Below are 24,684 nucleotides of genomic sequence, written 5' to 3'. Positions count from 1 at the left end.
AGTGTCCCTTTGATCATTATATATTGTCCCTCTGTGTCTCTCTTTACCTGTCTTATTTTGAAATCCACTTGGTCTGATATGAGAATTGCAACCCCTGCCTTTTTTTCCTTGCTATTTGCTTGAAGTATTGTCCTCCACCCCTTCACCCTGAGTCTGTGTTTGTCCTTGGGGCTGAGGTGTGTTTCCTGGAGGCAACAAATTGTTGGATCTTGTTCTTTAATCCATTTTGCCACTCTGTGTCTTTTTATTGGAGAGTTCAATCCGTTCACATTGAGAGTGATTATTGATGCATGTGGACTTAATGCTGTCAATCTGTCGCTCATTATCTTGTTTTCCTGTGTTTCTTTTCCTGTGTGCTTTAGACTACCCATTTAATACTGCAATTTCTTATGCAGGGTTTCTTAGATTTTTCCTTATCTATGATTTGTGACTCTGTTCTGTACTTTATTTTAGTGTCTACCTTGAAGTTTGTATTTAGAATCTCGTGTATAATATAGTCTATTCTCTGGTGGTCTCTTACCTACTTGACCAATACTGACTTAGACCCTGTGCTCTTCCCCTCCTAAATAATTATTTTCATTTTTTATTCCAACTCGTCTTATTAATTTGTAGCTAGAGTGCTAAGATCGTCCTTGTTTTGGTAGTTTCCTTATTTTTACCCTAATGCTATAGTTGAATATTTGCTATCCTGCTCTGGTTCTGTCCATCGGTCTCCCTAGTCTGTGGCTTGTGTCCCCTTTCTCCCTTTTTTCTTTTTTCAAGTATGAGAGCCTTCTTGAGGATTTCTTGTAATGGAGGGCTTTTCGTTACAAATTCCCTTAACTTTTGTTTGTCTGGAAAAGATTTAATTTCTCCCTCATATCTGAAGGAAATTCTTGCTGGATACAGTATTCTTGGCTGAAGGTTTTTATCCTTTAAAGCTTTGAATATGTCACTCCATTCTCTCCTAGCTTGTAGGGTTTCTGTAGAGAAATCTGCTAACAGTCTGACAGGGGCTCCTTTATAGGTTATTCTCTTTTTTTTTCTTACTTCCCTGAGTATTCTTTCCTTATCTTTCCTATTTGCCAACTTTACTACTATGTGCCTTGCGGTGGGTCTTTTTACAGTGACAAATCTAGGAGATCTAAAACCCTCCTCTACACACATTTCTCCATTGATCCCTAGATTTGGGAAATTCTCTTCAATAATTTCATTAAGCACACTTTCTGCTCCATTTTCCTTTTCCATATTCTCGGGAATTCCTATGATCCTTCTGTTCTTACTCCTCATTGAATCCATTATCTCTCGGAGGTTTTCCTCATTTTTTTAAATTCTTAGTTCTCTTTCTTCCTCTGTCTGGCGCCATTCAGCCTGTCTGTCCTCGATTATGCTAATTTTCTCCTCTATGTTGTCTACACAGGCATTCAGGGAATCCGTATTCTGTTTTATCTGGTCCATTGTGTTTTTCATCTGAAGTAATTCTGTTTGATTCTTCTTTATGATTTCAATCTCTTTTGTGAAGTAACTCCAGAACTCGGCTTGTTTCTCTATCTTTCTCTCTACCTCATTGAGTTTTTTGATTATAGCTGCTCTGAATTCATTATCACTAAGTTTACCTAATTCCAAGTCCTCAGGACTTAATTCTGTGTTTTTATTGTTTTCCTTCTGGTCTGGGGCTTTTATAAATTGCTGGATGGTAGAGGAGCGGTTGTTTCTCATGGTGGTAGAATTCGGTTGCAGTTACAGCCTGTCGCCACTAGATGGGGGTCGAGAGCAGCATGGTATGAACTCTCCGCCTTGGGGCAAGATGGCTGCGCCCACTGGCTTTGCTGTGGGGGGAGGGGCTGTTACTCACACGCACAGGTCTGGGTTCAGATCAGTTCTGTTCTCTGGTCTCCCAAGGCCCTTGGTTTATGGGGTCCCCGCGGACGGAAGCTTTCCCCCCGTCAGCGGGTCTCCACTGAATCAGCGGCAGGAGTCCCGGATGATCCCCCAGTCGTGCGGCCTCTCCCCCGCTCCTTCCCGACCCGCGGCGCAGCGATCGCAGACTCTAGGGGAGGGAGCGATGTTCTCTCCTACCGTTCCAGCGCCTCCGAGGGTGTAAGCAAGGTTTATGATCTCCGCCTTCTTGGTATTGTAGGTCTCTAACGAGCTGGCATTATGTTTATTCTCTGAAAGTCAGTTCTTCCAATCTTTTGTTGTATTTTGGAGGGGAGAGAATCTCGGGTCAGCTCACCCGCCATTTTGCTCCACCCACTCTCTTTCTCTGAACTTTTTAAAAGGCGGTGGGAACACTGAGTCTGTTTTCTTCCCCTTCGCAGAGTCTGATTATAATTGGTGCAACTCTTTTTATCTCCTTGGAATCACATCCTAATTTGATGCCAGTTCATTAGAGAAACTAATTCAATGTAGCAGATTCTTATAAAATGTCCAGCGAGTCTTGAGAACTCTGCCAGGTGCTGGGGAAGTGGGAATGAATGTTTCAAAACACAGTCTGTACCCTCTTAGAATCTAACAGGACGGATGGAGATCGCTTTTCAGACATGAATTAGCACCCTCAGTGGTTTACCGTTCCCTCTCATCTGAGAATTTACTGTGGTCTTTTTCACGGGATTATTCCATCAAATTCTCTCTACCTGTGAGTCTGAGGTAATTGCTTCCATTTTACACATGAGGAAGCTGAGGCCCAGACAGGTACAGTGAAGTGCCTGAGAGCACACAGCTGCCCCAGCACAGACCTGAACTGAGCCCCTTCCTTCTCAGCTGAAGCCCCAGATGTCTCCCCTCCCCCGCACCCCACCAGCACCCCAAATGCTGGCATGTCGGGTCCTTCTTTCCAACCCCCTTGGCAAAATACCCAGCCTGGCTGAGGTCCCCAAGGCCCCTCCCAGGAGTCCTGGGTGGGTTTACGGACGTGCAGCAGCACCGAGTCCCGGCCTCCCCTCACCTCGCCCAGCAGCCCAGCTGCCTCGCCGTCGTCGCCTCATGCTGCTGTCCTCCACAGACGCTGTCTCAGAACTCCTCCCTTCTCCTGCAAACCCCAGTGCCCGGCCCCTCCACCGGGCAGCCTCCCACTTCAGGAGATGGCCTCCTTGCACTTGCAGAGTAATAATCAAGCCGCGAGGTGGAGCTGCACTGGGCCCCCGCCGCCAGCTGGGCCGCCCTTCCTTTGGCCGCGGCAGGGCAGCGTTTGGGAAAGCAGACTCTAGCCTCAAACAGGCCAGGCTGCGGGGTTCTGCACCTTCTCTGGGCCTCGATGCTTTCCATCTGTGAAACAGGCATCATCATATTGCTGACCATGTGGGGCGTGTGTGTGAACGCTCCTGTCGCAGCGCCCAGCCAGAGAAAGTGTTCGTCCACTCGTGTGTTCGTTAGTTTGTATACTCAGTCATCCATTCCACAGGTTTCATATTTATGCATACATGCTGTGTTCCTGTGTGCCAGGATCTGCCGTAGGCACACGGCAGCCAGTGTGACCATGCGAGTGCGTCTTTGTGGAGCTCGTGTTCCAGTGAAGGACCTGGACAGTAAAGTGTGTGCTGTCAGATGTTGCTACGTGCTCTGAAGGCAGCACAGCAGTGGGGCGGGGGGCGTAGTGGAAAACAGAATCCAGGGGCATCTCAGTATCCAGCAGAAACTGGGACCAAGGGCGTAAGCAGCCAGTGCCACCTGGACAGAGGTGGTAAGGCTGTGGGCTCCCCCGGTGTGGGCGGGGTCCTTCCTCACGGCATACAGACTTGTGGGCCCTGGTGGCCCTCGTCAGAGGTGGTCTGGAGGCAGGACACCTCTTGGACCCCTGGGCCTCTTGAGCTCCCTGGAGGGCGTCTGAGGAGCTGCCAGCATCGTCATCCCGGGCCCCCCTGGAGTACAGGTGCTGGGCTCTGGTGCCAGTCTCTCCTGACTTCCTCCTCTATCTTCAGCTTGGCCGGCTCCCTTCAAAGCATTTAAAGATTCTCTGCCATGTTCCAGCTTAAAGAAGCCATTCCGCCTTGGCCCCACATTCCCCTCTGGTCACTGCCCTGTGCTTCACACGTTCCCATCCAGAGTGAACTGCTGGAAACCACGGTGCCCAGTTCACCCACTCATCCTCGGCTCGCTAAGGTCTGGCTCCTGCCTGAACCTGCCTTCGCCGAGGTTGGCCTCTGAACCTAAATCCTTACCTCTCGGGTCAGACATCTGGGCCTGGCTAGTGGCTTCCTGTCTGTGGCGACCCCACACCCCCCTGGGTTTCGCCCTCTCTCAAGGCTTCCCTCTTGGCCCCTTTTGTCAGCTCTTCCTTCTTTCTTTCGGCCCAAATGGCCCAGCTCGTCCTTCTGCAGGCGCAGGGCCGGTCTCCTTGAGCTGCCTGCCCGCAGACCCTGGGGCTCGGCTGCTCCCGTCTCCCGAGAGCGTCTCCTTGGACTTTGGTTGCCATCACCTGCCCGGTGTCACAGCTGTGCATGCTCTTCCAGCTTGACCACATCCTTGGCATGGCGGTGCGTTGGACACATTGTCCCAAAGGCATGTCGGTGCCACCTGCTCAGGAGGTGGCCTGGCCTCTGCCAGAGACGGATGGTGGTGTTCTGGCCTGTTTCCCAGACCCTCCAACCCCCACGCCCTCCGGCCCAGGCTGCCTTTCAAAAGCATTCCCAAGTAAAGAGAACCCAGTAGCAACAGGGAGCCCTGCTCCTCAGAGACTCCACTCGGGTGGGCAGCTAATTGCCAACGCTCTTCCCACAGAGCAGCTTGCAGTCTTGTAGGGAAGAACCAGGGGGCGGTCTGGGCCACTGAAGACGCATGTGTTCCATTTTAAGTCTTGCTGAAAACGCCTTCCCCTGGCATACACACTCTGCTGTGCCAATCAGAGAGCCGTGGTGGTAGTCTGCTCGGGGGGCCCCGCCAGCCCCTGCCTGTGCGGCTGGTTTGTAAGCTCGCGCTCCACGCTGCCGCTGGCCCTGGTCACCAGCGGCTCTGCAGCCTGGGTGTTTCAGATGCGAGAGCTGTAGAAATTAGAAAGACCTCGACCTCGGAGGCTGCGTGATACGGCTGGAAGAGCCGCACGAATACAAAAGACATGGACGGAGTCGCTCCTTCCCCTGTCCCAGCCGTGACCGGCAGGTTAGAGCATCGCTCTGAGCCTCGGTCTTTCTGTCTGTAAAGTGGACGTTTCGAAGGTGCTCTCCAAATCAGGCACTGACTACATGGTGGTCCTTATTATTGTGGTTATTTTTTTTTCTATTTCCAAAACCCATTTTTCCTTTAAGCTACTTTCCTTCTGGAAAATACTGATGACCTGGAAATCATACCTCACACGAGTCTTCTCTTTCCATTAACAGTCTCCGGTTTTTAGGCATCGGACTCTGGAGAACTCGCCCATGTCCAGCTGCGAAACCAGCGATGCAGAGGGTCCCGTGCCGGTGAACAGCGCGGCCATCCTCAAGAAGAGCCAGCCGGCCGCCAGCAGCTCGCCCTGCCGGGGGCACGTGCTTCGGAAGGCCAAGGTGAGCCCCGCCCCTCCCCGGGTCGAGGTTCAGGCGGCCCGGCCGTTCTCCCGCTGCAGGCTTTTGTGGGAGGGATGGGGGAGCTGCGCTGTCTTCCCGTTCCAGTCGGGACAGCCTGCTGTTAGATGCATCTCAGGACTGTTTACCAAGCTCTTCCCACAGCAGATGCTCCTTTAGGAACTGCCTCCTTTGGGAATTCAAAGGCAAAAAAGACCAGAACCTTAGAGGCGTTTGTTGTCTGGTGCCAGGAAAACCAGCAGCTCTGCTTCCGTCTCAGAAGGGGCAGGACTCCTGGCTTCTCCTGACTTGATTGCTCTTTTTTTGCTTGAGGAAGATTAACCCTGAGCTAACATCCGTGCCCATCTTCCTCCACGTTGTATGTGGGACGCTGCCACAGCACGGCTGACATGCGGTGCTAGGTCCACACCCGGAATCCAAACCGGTGCACCTGGGCTGCTGAAGCAGAGTGCACTGAACTTAACTGCTGTGCCACAGGGCTGGCCCCCTGGCTTGAATTCTTCTTGGTGGAGTAGAGATTGGACCAGGTGACCACTAAGATCCTTTAAAAAAAAATGTCCAGGCATAAGCCCCTCTCCAGCCCCTCCCCATGCCCGGCATTATAAATCCGCCATCTGAGGCTGCAGTAGGGTCCCTCTTGGGTCCATCCTGTGGTATCTTCTGGGCTTCTGATGGGACTGGCCACTAATAATTTTGTTTTGTATTTTTGTTTTTTGAGGAAGACTAGCCCTGAGCTAACATCTGCCAAGTCCTCCTCTTTTTGCTGAGGAAGACTGGCCCTGAGCTCACATCCGTGCCTCTCTTCCTCTACTTTATACGTGGTATGCCTCCCACAGCATGGCGTGCCAGGCAGTGCCAAGTCCACATCCAGGATCGAACCAGTGAACCCCAGGCCACCAAAGCGGAACGTGCACACTGGGCCAACCCCCAACCACTATCAACTTTTGATGCTAATCTTAAAAACTTCAGAAAATTTAAAAACCGATTTCTAGTTTATGAGACCAAACTGTTGTTGACTGTGGTCACTAAAAGTGTGTCACACAAAAATTCGTACTTGGTACAAGTACATTCATTCGTCCCGATGAAGTTAATTGGTCCTGACGCACATGGAGGCCAGGTGTCCACCCCTCCTGGTCTCCGGGGCCTCGAATTGCTGTTGCTACTTTGTTCTTTGGCAGCATTGGAACCCGTTCCAAATTGGCTAGAAATGCACTGTTTTCTGAAAGCAGGTCTGGTGTTAGAGAAGAGCATGAGTGCTCCCCGCTTGCTGTGTCTGGCGCTTTCGCAGGAAGGTCCCCGGTGGCTGTGGTGATGGGCAGCGTCCCAGGATGTCCGTCCTTCGCAGCCAGTGCATTTGACGGCAGACTGTGTGTGGGTAGGCTGGGGGGAAAGAGGAAATAGTGTGTGTCGTTTCCGTTCCTTTCATTAGCATCCATCAGGTGCTGTCAGCTTGTAACTGTTAGGCTCTGTTCACAGAGGAGTGTGTTTTGCTGAGAGCTATTTAGGATTGAGCTGTCCAATAAAGTCCCCCTAATTATTTGCAGATGAGAAAGGCAGTAAAAGCATTTCATTTATTTGCTTTGTTTACTGTCAAAGAAATCAGGTTTACAATGATGCCACTCCAGCCTCGAAGGGGCTCGAGTTCCGGGGCAGCTCGCACTGTCCAGAGACGTGGGTGCTCTTCACTCCTGCCAGCTCTTGGTGTAGATGTGAAATGTGTGTTTACAGCCCACTCAGACGCACCGCCGGCCTCTGAGAGTGGCGCACACTCATGGGGAAGTGGCTGTCCCTGCTCACGGGTCCAGTCACACCGTGGAGGCATCCAGGAGCCTTGCCCGCAGCCTCACTAAGAGAATAGGATGGAGCAGGGCTTTTCTGGGATTCTTGAGAACAGTGACAAGGCACCCACAACTCAGGGAGGGGGTGGTGACCTGGCCGTTCGACTCTGGGAGCATCAGCCCACTTGCAGGGGCATCACACATGTGGTCTTGTCGGCCGGCCCCGCCTTTATCTGAGGACCGGAGGAGTGTGACTCATTCTGGGCCCGGGAAGTATCGTGCCAGGAGGTGTTCCTATGACAACCCCCAGATCCCAATGAGGAGCGCTCTGAACATGGGAGCGCGAGTCCGGAAAGTCGGACGCTTTCAAGGCCCCTGTCACAGGACTTCCTAGCTCAGAAGGGGGCTCAGAAGTGGCTGCTCCGGGCCCTCAGCCGGGGAAGCTGCGTGCACAGCTCCGGAAGCCCGGGCGTGGTGGCCGCGGTCCTGCGGTTCAGAGCCGCCGTGCCTGAGCGGTTCGGCGGGCTGGAACGTCAGGTGCCTGAAGGCGCTCACGTGTGGTTTCTTGTGGACAGTAGCTCAGTTTTGGTTTTGTTTCTGCCACGTTTGCTAATGCTGTGTTTTTAACCATTAATTAAGCTTGAACCTTTGGTTCTAGAAAAGGTGAGGAATTGGTAGTTTTGTGCACTATGCAAAGGTGTGCAGTGTACTCACGGCCCAGTTAATAAAGCCCTGGGAAGACAATGGGCGTCAGGCGTTTGCTTAGATCAGCCCTGCTGCACACAGTGCCACCAAGGGGGACAGTCCCTGCGCGGTGACCAGGCTGCACGGTCCAGGCCCTGTGGTGGGAACTTGCACACACGTCTTCTCCTTTGATGCTCAGCAGCCCTTCAGAGTCCTTGGTGGGACTCAGGTCGATCTGATTTCTGGATCATATGGTAACTCTATTTGATTATTTGAGGAACCGCCATGCTGTTTTGCACAGCAGCTGAGTGCCCACACTTTTTGGGTCACAGACATCTGTGGGATGTGGCCTGACCCCCTGCTGCTTTGATCTGTACCCCACTTCTCTGCTTCACTTGTTAGGAGTGGGAGCTGAAGAACGGGACGTAGAGGACCGCAGGACGGCTGCAGCGCGGGCCGGCGCCGCCCCACCCGACACCGGCGAGCGCGGGACGCCGAGGGCTCGGCAGCGGGCCGGGCGTTCCTGACCGGCTCGGACGCCCTCCCCGGCCCCGGCCCACGTGTATCCCTTCTACTGTGTAATGGTGCCCTTAAAGAAATTTACTGGTAACACTTTGGTTTCCAACTGTATCTGTTCAAAAACAAAAGGGATGAAAAGGTATTGTGAAAGAACCTGCAGCGGACGGAGAAGTGACGTCTCTCTACCCAGTGAAGTGAGCGCTCTAACCAGCTCAGCGCAGCCCCAGGCTGAAGCCGAATGGGGCAGCAGCCCTGGCCGAGACCCGGACGGGCGTGGAGGGGTCTGGGCCCGAGTGGCCGGGGCGGCCTCTCGGGCCGATCGTGACCCGTGGACTTGTCACTGCGACGTGAACGGGAGGAACTGGTGTCCCAGCGGCCCCTCCCCACGTGCCTGTCCCCCTCGTCACTAGAGGTAAAAGGACGAGAAAATCATGCTGTGAAGCATTTTTTACCTTTTCATTTTTTCCTTCTGGACAGATGCCTTTGTCATCAGGACATGAAAAGCTGCCAATCTTTCTGAAGTTTTTAAAGATCTCTTTTTTATTGTGTGTCGCACTTAGCTCCAAGGGTTTTCGGAGATTCTGTGTCGTATTTTGTGGATGATTTATACTGCTTCTGAAAGGCAGCCGTGTGCTTTTGATACTCCACTGATGTGTGTCCTTCTGCTTTTCCCCAAATCCCAAACCCTTTCTTCCCCTTCCCAGCCGGCGGGTGGCCCTCCAGAACTGGGCAGCCGCACAGCGGTCGTGCTTAGACTTACATCTGCAGGCCGTGTACCAATTGGGTTGTCAATCCTTTGAAAAGGAAGCAGGTTCTGGAAACTGCAGAACGTAACATCCTGGAGCAAGAGCAGGGCCCCGCCTGCTGCCTCTCCGTGCAGATCCGAGCGGTGTTCTCGCCATACAGCGGGGCAGGCTCTCCTGCAGTCCTTGTCTGCACGCTCTGTGTGTGTCTTGGAGCGATCAGACGCCCAGGCGTGGAGGGGACGGACGGGGCTCCTGGGTGGAGCTGGTTCCTACCCTGGGGGTCTAAGAGCCAGCCTAACTCTCCTTTGTCTCCAGAGGGACCCGCCTCCGGAGTTCTGGGTTACGGGAAGGGCAGCCACTGCTGAGGACGTGAGTCAGGCCCTCAGGAGGCTCTGCAGACTGGCTCAGGGGAGCGAGGCCACACGTGGAGAGCTCTTCCTGCCGAAGCAAGGACTGCCCGGTAGTACCGTTTCGTCCCTCCCTGGAGCGTTCTTGGCAAATACAGGAGGAGACGGCAGGAAACATTCTCCCGGTGCCTCCCCCGGGCGGCCTTTCCGCACGTGCTGGGTTGCCACGCCATCCGCAGGCCTTCCTGGTTAGGGGTCACGGTTGATGACCGGGTCCCCGAGCCCTGGGGGGGCTGTGTTTGATCTGATCCACTAGGGCAGGAAGCTGGCCTCCAGCGCACAAGGAAGTTTGACAGCCGGAATTGGCAGCTGTTTAAGAGGCGTCCCGCGACACTCAAATTGACTGCAAAGCCATCTGCCAGGAGCGTTTGGGCTTGTGGGCGGTCGGCTGGCGCTCTCGCTCCACAGCCCCTTTCCTCACAGCTGAGCAGCTGAGGCGCGTCCACCAGCACCGCCGATAGCCCAGGAGATCCAGCCCGGGAGATCCAGCCCAGGAGATCGCAGGGGGAAGGCGGGAGGAGGGAGCCCGCCCTCGGGCCCATCTTCCCCGGCCCGTGGTTCTCCTGTCACCATAGGAAGCTGGGCCGCTCTGCATTGTGTGGAGCTCATTTCCTGTAAAGGGCAAAAAGTTTGATCACCGTAGGTTTTTGCTGCCTTCCAGCCAAAGTTTCTCCCCTTGAGCCTCCTGGGTCATTCTGATTGTCAGCCTCCTCTGCCCAGACGACTGCCGGGCTTCCGTCGTCGTTACGAAGGGAAAGCACGAGTAGCCTGCGCTCCCGACCCTGGCCTGGCAGGGTGGGCACTGCTGGGCTGGCGGCGGACCACTGGCAGAGCGTCCCCTCCACGGCACCCCAACTGTCTCCACGGGCCGCCCCTGATAATGGCCAGTTGGTGCCGGAGGCAGGATTTGGGCCCTGGTCCTCAGACTCTGGGTGCACGTATTTTGTGTTTAAAAAACCCCAGTTTTTAGTTCATTCTAACTCACTCTCATAACCGTAAGCCTTTTAAAGAGAATGGTGAACTTAAACGAGTCCCGTTGTGTTCCACAGAGCCATTTAAAATGGGTCCCGGGGAGATGAGGCTGCCGACGCTGGCTACTGTGACAGCCTGCGTCCCCTCGAGGTTCTTAGATTTGATCAGAAAGTTAGTTTAAAGCATTTGCTTCAAAATAAGTTATTTATTTGTATATGTTCAATAAATATAGTTTTTAATTTATATCTGTACATATTAGACACACGTTAGACATCTTGTCGCAGTTCTGACAGTGATCTCATTTTCTCTGGGCGGCCGAGGGACGACTGTGAGGAGGCCGGCCAGGCGGGTGGGAGCCCAACCCCGGCCCTCACTGCAGGCAGGGCACGTGCCACGGGCGGGAGTCAGAGTCCGTTAGAAACGTCACCCATCCCTTTAATAGATGGCCATGTCCACAGAGTGCTGGCCAGACTGTACCAGGATCCTGACCCAAGGAGAGGCATGCGGTGGCCACACGGAGGGGCTGGCATGAAGTGGCCACCTCTGCAGCTCACGGGCTCCCTTAGAAGCTGAGGCCACGTTGTCAGCCTCAGGGTCTGCTTCTGACTATATTTTGTGTCATCAACCTTCAAAATCCCCTCCGTTTTTGTATTTTTATAATGTTTTTTATTTACTCACCAACCTTTTGCACAGAAACAAAGCGATGGTCATGGTGCTTGCTGTGTCACCACTGAGCGGGGACACGTGGAGGCAATTGCCCTCCTCTGCCCAGAGTCCGTGGAGGGTCAGGCAGGGCCCATCTGTGTGCATCAGAGAAGCCAGCAGCGCCCTCGCCGGCCTCAGGCTGGGTCCACTGCAGGGTAGCCGGTCTGGGGAGTGGCCCCAGATGCCGGGACTCCCCCGTCAGATGGGCGTGGCCTCCCAAACGCGGATCTTTCCAGAGCTATTCTCTTGGGACTGACTCTGGGGACCGGTTGCCCGCCGTGTGTGTGCCGCCGGTCTTGTCCCCTCCATTCCTACACCCTGGTGTTGCCACGCCTCGTCTTCCACCTTGTTCATTTCACTTGTCCCTGAAGGATTTTCAGCTATTTCCAAAAGCCCCGCTCGACTCTGAGACGTTGGAGATTTGCCATCTTTTGCAAAGTCTGTTTCAGAAAGTTTGTGTCTTGGGCCCCGAAGGCCACCCTGAGGAAGGAGTCTCAGATTTGTTTCAATCGTGCCAACAGTTGGAGTTGGTGTACACATTTCCAAGGGGACGGGTTTGAAGCTGCGGGTGGGCACAGGGAGCGTGGGCAAAACTCCTTTGTTTGCGGTCACATCTTTTCCTTCCAGAAGAGAATATTATCTCTGTCAACATGCTTCCCTGGGGGAAGTTTTGCCCACAGACCTGGCTCACCAGGCGGTGTCCTCTGCCTCTCTGCTCGGGCTTGGCTGCAGCCCAGCCTGCGGCTGGCAGGGCCTGACCGAGGTCCAGGAGACAGACGCTGGTCCTTACTGATGGCCTGTCCCAGGAGCCCGGGCCTGGCCGGCCCCGCTGCAGTGCGTGCACGGTCTCCCCAGTTCGCAGAAGGGGCCCGGCAACAGTGAAATGTGAAACTATTGCCTTCCTCTTTTTTCTAAAATAACTTTTTTAATAGGAAAAATAATTTCAAGCCATGGCATAGTTTTAAAGAGGGTAATTATTTGTTCCTGTTTTTATTACTCTTGTCTTCTTATCCCCACGATGGGTCGGGTTGATACTGTGAAATAAACTAAAAATAAAGAAAGATTCTGTGCCGTCTACACACACAGCATCACAATACAAGCAGAGCCACCTCTCAGTGGCCCCCCAAGTTGTGGGGGGACTGCTGCCATCTGTGGAGGAGGAGACCTCACCCCCGGGAGCTGTTGGCTTCAGATGCATCCTTTTGCCCATCTTTTGTGAAATGTTTCCTGTTCCATTCTTCCAGAAAAGCTCGACTTCACAGTGTACACGTATTATCAGGTATTTTTCATTGTTGCCATGAAAGATATTTTTGAAACGGGATCATCTGATCATAATTCTTAGGGACCAAAGGTGTTTTTAATAAGATAATCTTTGTATTTGATTTTCTAATGAGAAAGGAATTATTAACTTTAAACATCACCTTTTAAATTATAGATATTCATTGATTGACCGTGGCTATAAGTTGTAAAATGTTTTCATATTGAGAATGTAATTATTTCCTTATTGTATTTTTTAAAAACTAAAGTCATATTTAAAATTCTCTTTGAAAGAAGCAAACAAGAAACAGGAAGGATTTTTTAAATTAAATATGTTGGCAGTGCCCATTTTAAATGACTGTAAATAGATTTTCACTGTGTTTCTCAATGTATTTAATTCATAAAGTAAAAACTTTTATCAAAAGAAACTCGCGATGGAAATGGAAGTTTTCAGCCCATTTGCCCCATTCTGTAGAGCCTCACTTGAATCGCCAGCTTTACTAATTGACTTTTCTGCTGTTTGACACAGTGCAGCCCGCAGACTGGCGCCTCCGGCGTGACCGTGTGTATATTACTAATAAAACCGTGCTCTCCACCCAGCCTCCGTGTCTTCCCGACGGGCTCTGCAGCGCAGGCGGGAGGGGCCTGGGTGCTCAAGGCTGGACTTCCAGGCGCTGCTGGTCCCTTGACGGGTGGGCGAGGGGGCGAGAAGTCACGGTGAGGGAGGAGGTGTGGGATGTGTCTTGTTTCTGTTAACAAGAAGCCTCTTTCATCAAAGAACCTCAGTTTAAGCCATAGTTGGTTTTTTCCCCAGTGGCTTTTAGTCCCTGGGACCACAATATTCCATTCAAGGAACGTTTGTGCACCTGCTAAGTGCCAGCGCTGTGCCAGGCGCTGAGGTAGGAATGCATCAGCTATGACCCCGCTCTCAGCCGGTTCTCCCGTATAGAAAGATAACTCTGATGCGCTCTGCGAGGGCAGGACTGTGGCGATGTCTAGAATCACAGAATGGAGCAGCGGCCGTTGAGGCAGTGGGTCTGGTTTGTGGGGTGGGGGTGGTATTTGAGCTCGGTCATGGTGTTTAAATGGGAGCTCAGCAAGGAGGGGGGCGGGGCAAAGGAGGACATTCCTCTGGGAGGCGCCCTCAGGAGCAGAGGGTGGAGAGTGAGAGTGTGAGCCCCTGGAGGAAGGCAGGCACCATGGGGGCTGCACACGGGCCGGGAGGGAGAGGGCAGGGACGGCTCAGAGAGCGGGTGGAGTTGCGCTGAAAGGCCTCGAGTCGGTGGAGGAGGGGGTCCCCCGGGAGTGTGTCACAGCTTCTCGCATGGGAGGGACAGCCAGATTCCGGTTTTTAGGAAGAGCACTGCCCGCCGGGACAGAGTCAGGGTGACGAGGAGCCCGAGGCAGGCCCACAGCCCCTCTGCAGCAGGTGGCTGTGGAGTGCACCCCGCCCGCAGGTGTGCTGGTGCCACCAAGGGTGCTCATGCCCACAGGGATGGAGACGGCAGGTGGGGCAGGCGCGGAGGACCCCCGGGGGCTGGCTTCCCCAGAACTCGCCCTGGGCTGGCCCTGCTGGCAGCACCTGCACAGGCCGTGGCTGGAGCGGCTGACTGTCGCCGGAGTGAGAGCGCGGGGAGCAGCTTAGTGAGGGCTGCACAGGTGAGAGGGGGCGTCTGGGCCCGCGGGATGCCCGCTCAGCAGGCAGGTGAGGCTGGGCCTGATCACCAGAGAAGGTGGGCCTGGAGTCAGTGCACAGGCGTGTCTGTGGGACCCAGGGACGGCCTGGCGACAGATTGCCCACCTGGACCCACAGTTCAAAGGTGTAGGGTCAGATGACCCAGCGGTGCCTCCTTCTCCCCAATTCTATGCCCCCTGCAGTATGGGGTGGGGTGTTGGCCAGTCCCGTCACAGATAACGAAGGGTCCCCTTCTCTCATCGCTTGAAGCCGCCACATCGAAGGAGGGAGGTGCGAGGAGCTGCCCGTCGGCCTCAGATGACGGCCGTGGCTCCCTGGGCCTCGTGCCTCAGAGTGGCGCCCCGTGCACCATCCAGGGAGCACAGTCTTCCGTGCGCAGCGCTCGCCGCCCAGCGGGGTCACCCTCTCCCTGGGGCCCGGTGGCGGCTTTGTTAAGCCTGTTTGTGACAGCTCATCCTGGGCTCCTGGTGGGCTGCGGAAGGAGGGGAGCTGCCTCCGATTTCCTTAACACTTGGCACAAGGACACCGCAGCTCCTGGCTTTGCTTCTCAAAGCCTCGCCGATGACTCGGGCATATTCATCATGCGTGCTGTAATTTTGGGAGCAGGGGACACGCAGCCTCCCCAGCATAAATCAGGAGCCCCGCTCCTTAACGGGAAGCAGGGAGGACGTTGGCGCATGTCTGTGACCCAGCAGTTTTATGACACAAACTTCATCAGTTTTAGGATGCTGTTAAACATGGCTCTCTCTTCCTCCAAAGGGACAAATTAGTCAAAACACGGGATAGGAAACGCACCAGGGGCGATGACTCAGTCGAGTGGTCAGGTGGCCTCGCCCCCTGACCTGGGGCTAGCTCAAGCTGGTCCTGGACGCCGAGAGGCTTGGTCTATCCTGGAATCCCCCGCAGGGGTGGGGCCCGCAGAGCTGTAAGCTGGCTGTCCTTCCTGGGCGGCCTCTGACCAGGGGGGCTGCCCCGTGTCCAACCCCATCTTTATTCTGAGGCTTTGACACCTGGGACCTCGCTGACCCTGGAGGGGCCAGGAGCCAATTCCTGGAGATAGTGAAGGGCGGCCGGTGAGCCTGCCTTTCCCGTGCAACCTGGCCAGTCCAGAGCCCATGCCTGGCCCTGCTGGGGGCTCTCACACTCAGGGCCACTGTCCTGGCCTGAATCCCCCAAGGGCAGGGCCCAGACAGCGGGGGACAGCCTCTCTGCCCCAGAGCCCACTGGAATGATTGAGACTGGCCAAAGCCACACCTGCTCACCCTGCCTCACGTAGGAGGAAACGTGTGTCACTGTGGGTTTTCCTTACGTTTGCCCCTGTCCCTTTCCCCCCACTAAGGATCGGCATTCCCAGGAAAATCCTGTGATCTGTCTGTACATGGGGCCTCAGTGGTCATGTCGTGACACCTCCCTCCATGCACAGGTGTGCCTCACAGGGGTCCCTGCATATCCCTCCATGCACAGGTGTGCCTCACAGGGGCAGGTTCCTACACTCTCTGTGTACAGGTGTGCCTCACAGATGTGTCCCTACACTGTGTGCACAGGTGCGTGTCCCACGCCTCCCATGGTGCACATGGTGTGTGCTGCTTCCACAAACAACATGCACGTGGCTTTTCCATCCCATCTCGGGACACATCCATCAGGAAAATCCTACCTGGTGTAGCTCTCTACCATATTATGGCTGGTTTGAACATGTGCCGTGTTCCCACCCGCCTGGGGGCCCTTTCAGGGCAGGCCCTTTGCTGCCAAGCCCAACAGTGATATTGTAACGCTAACCGTTGCGTGCTGGCGTCCCTGCGCCAGGCCTGGTCTCGACACTCCCAGGCTGAGTGTCAAGTGCGTGACTCACACATCAAATGACAGGAGCCCACCGAGCCGTGAAATGTCCCGCAGCACCCCTAAGACTTTAATTGAGCTGAAATCCTCTCCTCTGTGAGTTATCTTTTCAGCAGGATAAACACTCCTGGTCTCCTCAATCATTCCTAATCAGCCATTCATCTGCTCCCTGGGGAAACATTCACGGCGCACCTGCTGTGTCCGGGCGCTGCAGACACGACAGGAAACAAGCCCGTCAGAACCCGCCTCTCCGAGGCGTCTGTCCCGAAGTGGAGGCGGGTGTTAGGCAGGTGACCTCGCTAATGGCCGTGTAATTGTAATCGTGAAAAGCTGTGAAGAGTGACGTCGCTTCCAGTTGTGACAGATGGGACTCCAGAACAATGCTCCACCGGACACAATGAGGGGAGATCCACAGGCCAGGGAGGTGGGGGTTAGAGGGGGTCATCGTGTGCTGGTTCCCACCCTCTCCGTCCTCAGGAACCCAGCAGGTCCAGGGGAAACGGCCCTCACCCATGTGCTGGAACACAGTTGTCGGTACAGGGAGTGTTCGTGAAAAGCTCTGAGGCAGCTGCTTTTTGCAAGTCAGAGCTGAGAATAGAGGCTGTCACCACTGAGCTTGGCCCTGAATTCCGTGGGATAACGGGATCCTGGAGCAGGAGGGCCAAGGTGACAGCCGGCAATTTCCAGAGACAAGTGGGCCTGGTCGTTGTGATGGGAACCAAGGTCAAGGTCTTTTCACTCATCGTGGTGGTTGGACCCACAGAGATGCTCAGCGTCACTAATGATCATGGTGTCCCTAGGCCTGGAGTAGATGGGCAGCCCGCCGATGTCTTGGCCCGGCCTTCAGAGAACAAGCAGCAGACACGCTCTAGACCATGTGGTTTGAGACCGACTCAAGTCCCCACGTAGTGAGGACCCTTCCCGCTGCCAGAGGCCCTGTGTCCAGGGGCTGCTGCATCCCTTGAGGACTGATGCTGACCCGAATCTGAAATGCAGACTTCTTCCTAACTGCGCCGGAAGCTACCGAGTGGAAGGGCTGTGCACTGGGGAGAGAGAAGTTCTCACGCGCTGGGGAGGTCACAGTGGGTCTGCAGCTCCTGGATGCGCAGGTGGATGGCATCCTTAGCGATGGGACGGCTGAGGAGGAAGGGCCTCCGGGAGCCTCTGAGAATCCCCTTGCCACTAAAGTAGTAAACAAAGAACCCTCGCATCCCTGGGGAACAGCAGAGAAAGTGCCACTGTCCGACACCCGAACACGCAGGGGTGGGCCTCCCCTCACAGCTCCATCCCATCCTTATTTTCCATGCGTGACAGATGGAGCGTGAACCCAGGAGGCAGTGGGTACATTCAGCTGCTCTTCCAGACATGGTGCTTTTACGGGAATGAGCACAGCTCCCAGCGCCTGGCGTGCGGACAGCCAGGTGAAAACCCTATTCTGCACCTGCGCGTGGAGCCCACCAGGAGCGTGCAGCTTCCCCCGGGCAGCAGTGCCCCCTTATGGGTCTTCCCGGGCTTACCTAAACCCTCCCGCCGCCCCCCCTACCCCAGAGTCCCCGGGGAGGTTTGTCTCCCACAGAACATCGTGCTGCATCACGCTGATTGGGGCTGGGGAGGAGAAAACAGCAAGTTCTCTAGAAGCTTTGGGAGGACACAAATGTGCTGGATCCCAAATTCTGTGTTCGTCAGGCTTGGCCAGGAAAACAGAAGCTGCTCTAGGTCTCTATGCCACACACAGAAGTTTCCTAAAGGGGTTTAGGGGCTTCCGCAGCTCCCGGGAGCATGGGCCGGGTGAAGGCCGGGAACGCTGCCCAGCGTGCCTCAGCGTTTGGCACCGAAGAGGGCAGCTCTCGGGAATGTGACCAGCAGCTGCTCCCAGCCCAGGACCCTCTTGGAAATCCCGAGTCACGGCCTCCGTCTGGAGCCGCGAAGCCTCGCCGGGCCCTCCCGGAGCCCCTCCGCCCCTGCTCCCCCCACTTCGCCCACGAGTCACGCAGGAACTGCTCCTGTCTCAGCTTTTCTCTGCCTTTCGGAGGAGACCTTCCAGGGGGACATTCATGATGCTGAGGGGACAACAGACAACACAGCACGTCCACGTAAAATAGCAGAACAAGTAAAGGACAGTAACGCTGCAGGAATCTCGTGGGGCATTCCTGGTCGTGACGCCAGAACAGAAGTCACACGGAGCCAGTTTAATTACCAAGATCGCATCCTGCAGTTGCTCAAAAAGACACCAACCTTTGGTTCCAGGTGGGCGCGTGGGGATTTTTAACTTCTCACTCGATTTCGTTATCATCACATGTATTTCTTTGAATATTGTTAGTGGGTATCGATGCCTCCCCATCCTTTCACCCACCCCGAAGGACCAATTATGGGAGCCTTGCTTTCCAATCACCCCTCAGTTAATAAGAGGATATTTGGAGGTTTTTTTTCCTTCGTGAAAAGTGCATAAATCACACTGTTTTGAATGCTTTCAAATCTAAGAATCTCCTTCTGCTTCCTTTACAAATGAGTGACACCTGGACGGAAGCCCAGTCCGGCTTTTCCCGGCAACACGTGCCAGCGCCCCTCATCTCCTGGCCTTTGGAGCAGAAAAGCCCCCACACCGACTTTCTGCTTGGACGTCTTCCGTCTAGAAGCTTGCAGGCCTTTTTAGTCTGTATCGTTGGAATTTGGAAGTTTCCACACGCCCGGCTTTGCCCGTTCCCGTGGAGGGTTCTGACCCACAGGCACGGAGTTCCCGGCTCCGTGCGGCTCGATGCCTGAGGGATGGCTGCGGTGTGTGCTCAGCTCGCTCGGCCTGTCGATGTCTTCTATTTTCTCTATTCCTCGTTCCTGTGTTACTTTTAAAGATGTTTAATCTGTCCATTCAGTGGGGACCCTGTTTCGTCCAGTCCGCGTCCTGCTCTTCGTGATCTTTGAGCAGATGTCTGAGCGGTCACCACATCCTCCGTCTCCTCGCTTGTCTCACCCCAGGGACCCCCTTCTGCTCAGCCTGGCACGGGCACTGTCCTGCTTCTGGAAGGCGCCTTTTCTTGCATTTCACATCGAGACACAATGCACACGATTTCTACGGTTCCCTCCAGCTCCTTTAGTAAACTCCTATCCACAAAATACACCTTTTCTCTGAATCCACAGGCAGTCCTCTGGCCATCTCCGCCGGTGGGCTTCCTCTCCTGGCCCCAGGCTGCTGCGTGCTCTCCCTCAGGTGACTTATCCTCGACTGGGGAGAGTGCCCTCCAGGCCAAGTGTTTTCCGTTCCGAGCTGTGTCCTGTCTCCCCATCACTGCATCCCCTCTCCCCCTCGCTGCGTCCCGTCTCCCCCTCGCTGCGTCGCAGATGCTGATGGAGTCCTTCTTTCCACGCTATCTTGAAGGCAGTGTGATGTGCACAGCCCCTAGACAGATCGCGGGCATCCAGCAGGCTGTCGCTGTTGTGCACCTCCGGAACTGAGATGGGGTCCTCCCTGACCCCGTGGTCCGACGTTAAGACTGCAGGCAGAGCGTTTACTTCTGCATCATCTGCAGCACTCTGTGACTGTTCTTTGCCCCACATGCAGGGACACGTGGTGGCCCCGCCTCTGGCTTGGAGCGAGGGTGAGGGAGCAGGGGGCTCAAGACTAAAACAGTGAGCTGCAAGGATTCCTTCTGGTAGGGCCATGTGACCTGATCAGAGCCTCCAGACTTTTTGAGAGGAAGATGCCAAGTCTAGAGCTGCCGCCATTTTGTGACCTGAGGACACCCATGTGCTCCTGCACCCGAGCAGTGGACTGCGGCTGGAGAGCAAGAGCCACACCAAAGGCCACTGTGTAACTCTGTGCCCCAAATCTCCAGTGAAACCCCCACTCTTCCGGCCAATTTATTAACTTCCTTAGCCAACCCCTTTCTCACTCTCCCGGTTGCCAATGTCCCACCTTCTCCCGCTTCCCTGGGCCCCTCCCCCACCTCGCTTTCAGCAATGACCTTGCCTGTTGATTCCCTAAGAACACACAGCAGCTGGATGAGAAGCTCCCAGCCCAGGTGCTTCTGTGCCCTCTGCTCCCAGGGTGAGTGGTCCCCGCTCCCACACGGCCCAGCCTTCTGCTCAGACTTGGGGCTCCGTCCTGCTCCCCTCGAGGACTTGCTCTTGGGTGTTGCCTCCACTCCCTCCTGCACCATCTGTCCTCCACCTCTTCTGCTTGAGCCCGTCCACACGCCGCCATCTTCACGACACCACCCAGCCTCGCCTTCACCTGGCTACTGCACCAATTCTCTACTCTCGAGTGACACGAACGTTCTAGAAAGCATCAGAATGAACACCGGCTATCCAGTTCCTCACCTCCCGTGATTTCCTCGGCCGGCTTCTAGGAGGCCTGGTCCTCACACTCGCCTGGAGACCAGTTCCACCCGCCAGGCTCTGTCCTCATCATCTCGCCCTCCCAGCAGCCCCTGAAGCGGCTGACCAGCCCTCAGCTTTGTGGTGTCCCTCACTTCCTGGGCACAGCATTCCTCTCCTGCTGGCGAAGCCACGTGGTCACCGGGAGGGCCTAGTGATGCTCAGAGTTCACTTGCATCCCGACTCTCCATTTCATCACACCTGGCCGCCCCTGACTGCGGGATGGGGACGGTGGCCCCTGCTCCACACTGCTGCCAGCCCGCTTTATGGAACTGCTTGAGACTTGGCGTGTGGTGGAGACTAAGTGGGAGCTGTCATTGTCACTGCTGTCGGCGTCCTTGTCACTCTGCTGGCAGGCACGGCCCCTCCTTGGACTCCGAGGCCAGAATCTGCTGGATCCTTAGCAGAGCTGACAGTTTGGGCCATAAGCACGTGAGCCACCAGTACAGGAAGGAGCCGTGTCCGCAGCGCCGAGCCAGGCGGGTGCTAGACCGAGCGCAGTGGGCATCTGCTGGGCTGGGCTGCCGGGGGGGAAGAACCCAACCGCAACATCATGCAAACGCCGGCGGGCTGTGAGCGCACGGGATGCCCGCGCCGGGCTGGGGCTCGCAGCACCTGGAACTGGCCGGTGGTAGTCACCGGGCTGTGAAAAGCCTGCAGGCCTCCCAGGCGGAGAGTTGTGGAAATACATCCAGATGGTTCGGCAGTGCCACCGCCCCAGAGAGGCTGGCAGGGGTCGTGCAGAGCCCTCGCCACAGTCCCTTTGGAGATGGCAGCGCTTGGCCATGGTTCCAGCAGGCCCAGGGTCATGCGCTGTTTTCTCGTCCAGTGAAATCCAGACGTGCAGGGGCTGGGTGCAGCTGCCAGAGACCCCCACCTGCCCCCAGCATAATCAGGGTGGGTGCGCCTCACCGACCATCGCTGGAACAGAGCTCACGGGATGTGAGTCTCTCGTCCGGCTGGTCCTGCCGAGCAGTCAGTGACTGTCCACGCCAGAGGCTGGTCGCACCCCCAGGGCCACCCCTGACCCACTTGAGGGTTGGGGTGCTGCGGGTGCCCCAGTCTGAGACCCAGGGGCCGCCCTGTGGCTGCAGAGGCTGGGCTAGTCCTCGGCGCAGTGATGGAGAGTGTGCGCATGGGGAAGCGTGGGGCACAGGCAGAGGGGGCTAGAGCGGCCTGGCTGCAGGGTGGGCCGTGGAAGGTGGTGGGAGCACCCAGGGATGGGGTGCTGTCAGGAAGCAGGGGCACTATGATTGGGCATCGCAGTAAAGCTTATCTGGAAGGAGGGGGCTCCACGAGGCTGGGCCATGTGGCACAGACTCTGCCCTCCCCCGGCTTGGCCAGATGGGGCGGCAGTCATTTTTGTGGTTCTGTCTGTCTGTGTTCAGACGTGATCATGGTGTGTCTTTGCCCCTGAGTGGCCTGTCTGACGTTGGTGTTCAGTGACACAGTTTATGTTGGACAGGGGAACGCCCAGCCTGCAGTGAGCGCCCAGCCAGGTCCGGCCGTCAGGGGCCACTTTTCTCTGTCTCAGCTCCGTGGGGCTGTTTGCAGAAGGGCCTGGACCCTGACTGTCCGCGAATCCCCACTGAAATGGGAGCCGGTCTGGACTCCGGCCTCAGCGGCGTGTCCCCCACGGTGCCTTCCGGGGGACATGTCACCTGATGGTGGCACTCAGACCGCTGGGGCGTGCTCTGCTGGGATGTGCCGCACACACAGGGCTTGGGCCACGTCACCGAGAGGGGAGGTGACTGCTTCTTCTTGGGGGTTTGCTGTGGGCACAGGATGCTCCTCTGGCCCCCAAGAGTCGCCCCACTGGCTTGGTGGCCAGCTCACCTGCCGGAACGAGGCCACCAGGCCCTCAGGGGTGGCCTGTGTTACTGACGACAGAAACCCGGTTTTTCCTCAGGAGCCGGCCGTCTCTGTCGTGCAGCAAAATAGACGGGGCGCCGCCAGTGGCTGTTCAAGGTGAGTGTTTCTTCTCCTCTAACTCCAGCGATGCACGTTTCCGTCTGCTCCTTCGGGATCGACTGTGACCTGATTCTCTGGACACCAAGCTTGGGGGTCATGGGTGAGACCCACACCCGAGGCTGCCTGGAGTTAGGGGTTTAGCTGGAGCTTTAAGGCAATGCCTCATATTTGGGCTAAAAACAGCTGCCCCCCTTCCCCACTGCCCTGCGAGGCCTCGGTGCCCTCCTCTGTGACCTGGGGACGCCCACACCCGCCCCTCATGCGAGTTCAGGTGTGACAATGGGTGGCTGTGTTTGGAGAGGGTTACAAATGCGGGTCCTGCAGGCGTGCTTTCTAGCGGGTCATCCCGACCCCACGCCTTCGCCGGCTCTGACGGGCCCCCAGAGCGCCACTGGCAAAGCGTGGCCCTGCCCCCTCTGGGCGATGGTCGCAGGAAGAGCTTCCAGCTGGATGGGTGTGGGGCCGGGCACACTTGTCACACCATCAGCCTGTCCAGGGAAAAACACCATGGAGCCCTGACCCTGAAGTGGGGACAGAAGCGCACACAGCAGACTTGGATGCTCACAGCCTCCGGGGTCCCACAGTGAGAGCTCGGAGGGGAGCGCCAGGCCCCGAAGCTCTCCAGGGTGCAGTCGGGGTGCGCTCCTGCTCCCCCTGTCTGTCTCTGTCTGTCTGCGCGCACAGACACACAGACACAGACACACAGAGACAGACACACACACACATGCACACACACATAGACACACAGGCACACACACATAGACAGACACACACACACACACATAGATACACACACATAGACACAGGCACACAAAGGCACTCACATTTGCTCACACACACACACACACGTGTGCCCCTCTCCGGCCTCCGCACAGGCCCCCTGCCGGAGACGGCCCCACCCCTGCACTGCTTCACCCCTCCTTCTGCTCAGCTGCTGGCCCAGCTCCAACACGGCCTCTTACGGAAGATTGGGTCGTGGCCACTTGGTGCCCCCCCCACCTCCCTGTTGAATCCTCTGGTCCCCCCGGGGTCTCCTTCGAGGTCCAGCAGCTCTGTGTCAGTCACTTATTGCTCCAGCCCAGCGCCCAGCCCAGAGCCTGGTCCCCGTTCAAAGGACGGGAGATCTGGGGGGAAGTTTTTGAGGATGCTGATGCTGAACTCCACGAGGGTGCTTGATGGCACAGAGAAGGGGTGTGTGTGGGTGAGGATATGTGCATGAGAGTGAGTGTGTGTGAGTGTGAGTGTGCACAAGCATAGGGACACTGTTCCAGTCTCCACCTCCCGAGACCTGTCTGCTTTATTCCCCCCCGAGGGCCACGGAGGATGCATGTCAACCATCACAGCTGGGGCCGCTTCCAAGTGCCACCCTGCACGGACGTGTGACATCCTTCTCGGACACAAAGTGTGAAGCCAGAAGTGGAACCGTCACCGGTCCCTCTGGTGAAAAGAATGCCTTGCGTTTTTATTAAGCCACTGAAAATATTTTGCATGCGAGCTTTCCGTGTCGAGGGCAGGTGTGCCCGGGAGGCCTCCTCGTGGCGCTGTCAGCTCCCGGCCGGGCCTCTTGTCCTCCTGGAGCCCCCACGACGCAGCTCCAGCCTCATCTCCCTCTGGAAGTGGGTTGGGAGCCACTGGCAAATGCACGCGCGTGTGAAATGTGTGTGCGTATTTCTCTGTCCCCGCCTCTGACCACGAAGGATCAGAAATAAGAGCCTTCTGGAGAGGACCGCACAGCTGAAATTTCAGACGTCATGGACACCCAGCCACCAGGGGAAGTAAAGGCGGTTTTTGAGGCCAGAGCATCGACCCGCCTCACGAGTCCGGCCTCCCTCCACGAACTCAAGGACCACACCGAACGGCCTGCAGAGACGAAGAGACAGCATCCGGCTCCGTGCGCGCTGTGTCGGCCGGGCATTCCCAGGCCCTCGACCCCCGGCCTCTGCTCCTCATCTGGAAACAGGCTGATGCTTCTGGGCCCTTCTGCCGGCCTTGACAGGAGGCAGCGAGCCCACACCTGTGTGAGGACTTTGAAAGCTGACAGGGTGACATTACGGCTTTGCCGGTGGTAGGTTCCGAGTGACTGAGAAGGTTAATGTCACAGCATCCGCCCCCAGGGTCAGGAACACCTCCTGGTTCCTCGCTCGGGGCCCTGGCCATGCTGCCTCTGGGACCACCATTCTAGGGGCCAGTGTGTGTGCGCGTGTATCTAGGTAAATGTTGAAAAATAGCTTCATAATAAGACAAAAGCTGATCATATTCATTTAA

The 24,684-nt window shown here is 56.0% G+C and overlaps 1 protein-coding gene across 5 annotated transcripts in view; it reads left to right on the top strand.

Annotated features, from left to right (window-relative positions):
* AFAP1 (actin filament associated protein 1) overlaps positions 1-9,017 on the top strand; it is a 157,739-nt gene extending 148,722 nt beyond the window's left edge. For all 5 annotated transcript variants that reach the window (XM_046656236.1, XM_046656237.1, XM_046656235.1 and 2 more), the window contains 2 exons: positions 5,295-5,459; positions 8,342-9,017. In XM_046656236.1, coding sequence (XP_046512192.1) covers positions 5,295-5,459; positions 8,342-8,368 — 192 coding nt within the window. In that variant the 3' untranslated portion in view covers positions 8,369-9,017. The remainder of the gene's footprint in view (positions 1-5,294; positions 5,460-8,341) is intronic.
* The last annotated feature ends 15,667 nt before the right edge of the window (positions 9,018-24,684 follow it).

Source organism: Equus quagga, chromosome 3, assembly GCF_021613505.1.
Source record: "Equus quagga isolate Etosha38 chromosome 3, UCLA_HA_Equagga_1.0, whole genome shotgun sequence".
NCBI classification, from domain to species: Eukaryota; Metazoa; Chordata; class Mammalia; order Perissodactyla; family Equidae; genus Equus; species Equus quagga.
The sequence above is the reverse complement of the archived record's forward strand: the minus strand, read 5'-3'. Positions and strand labels throughout refer to the sequence as shown.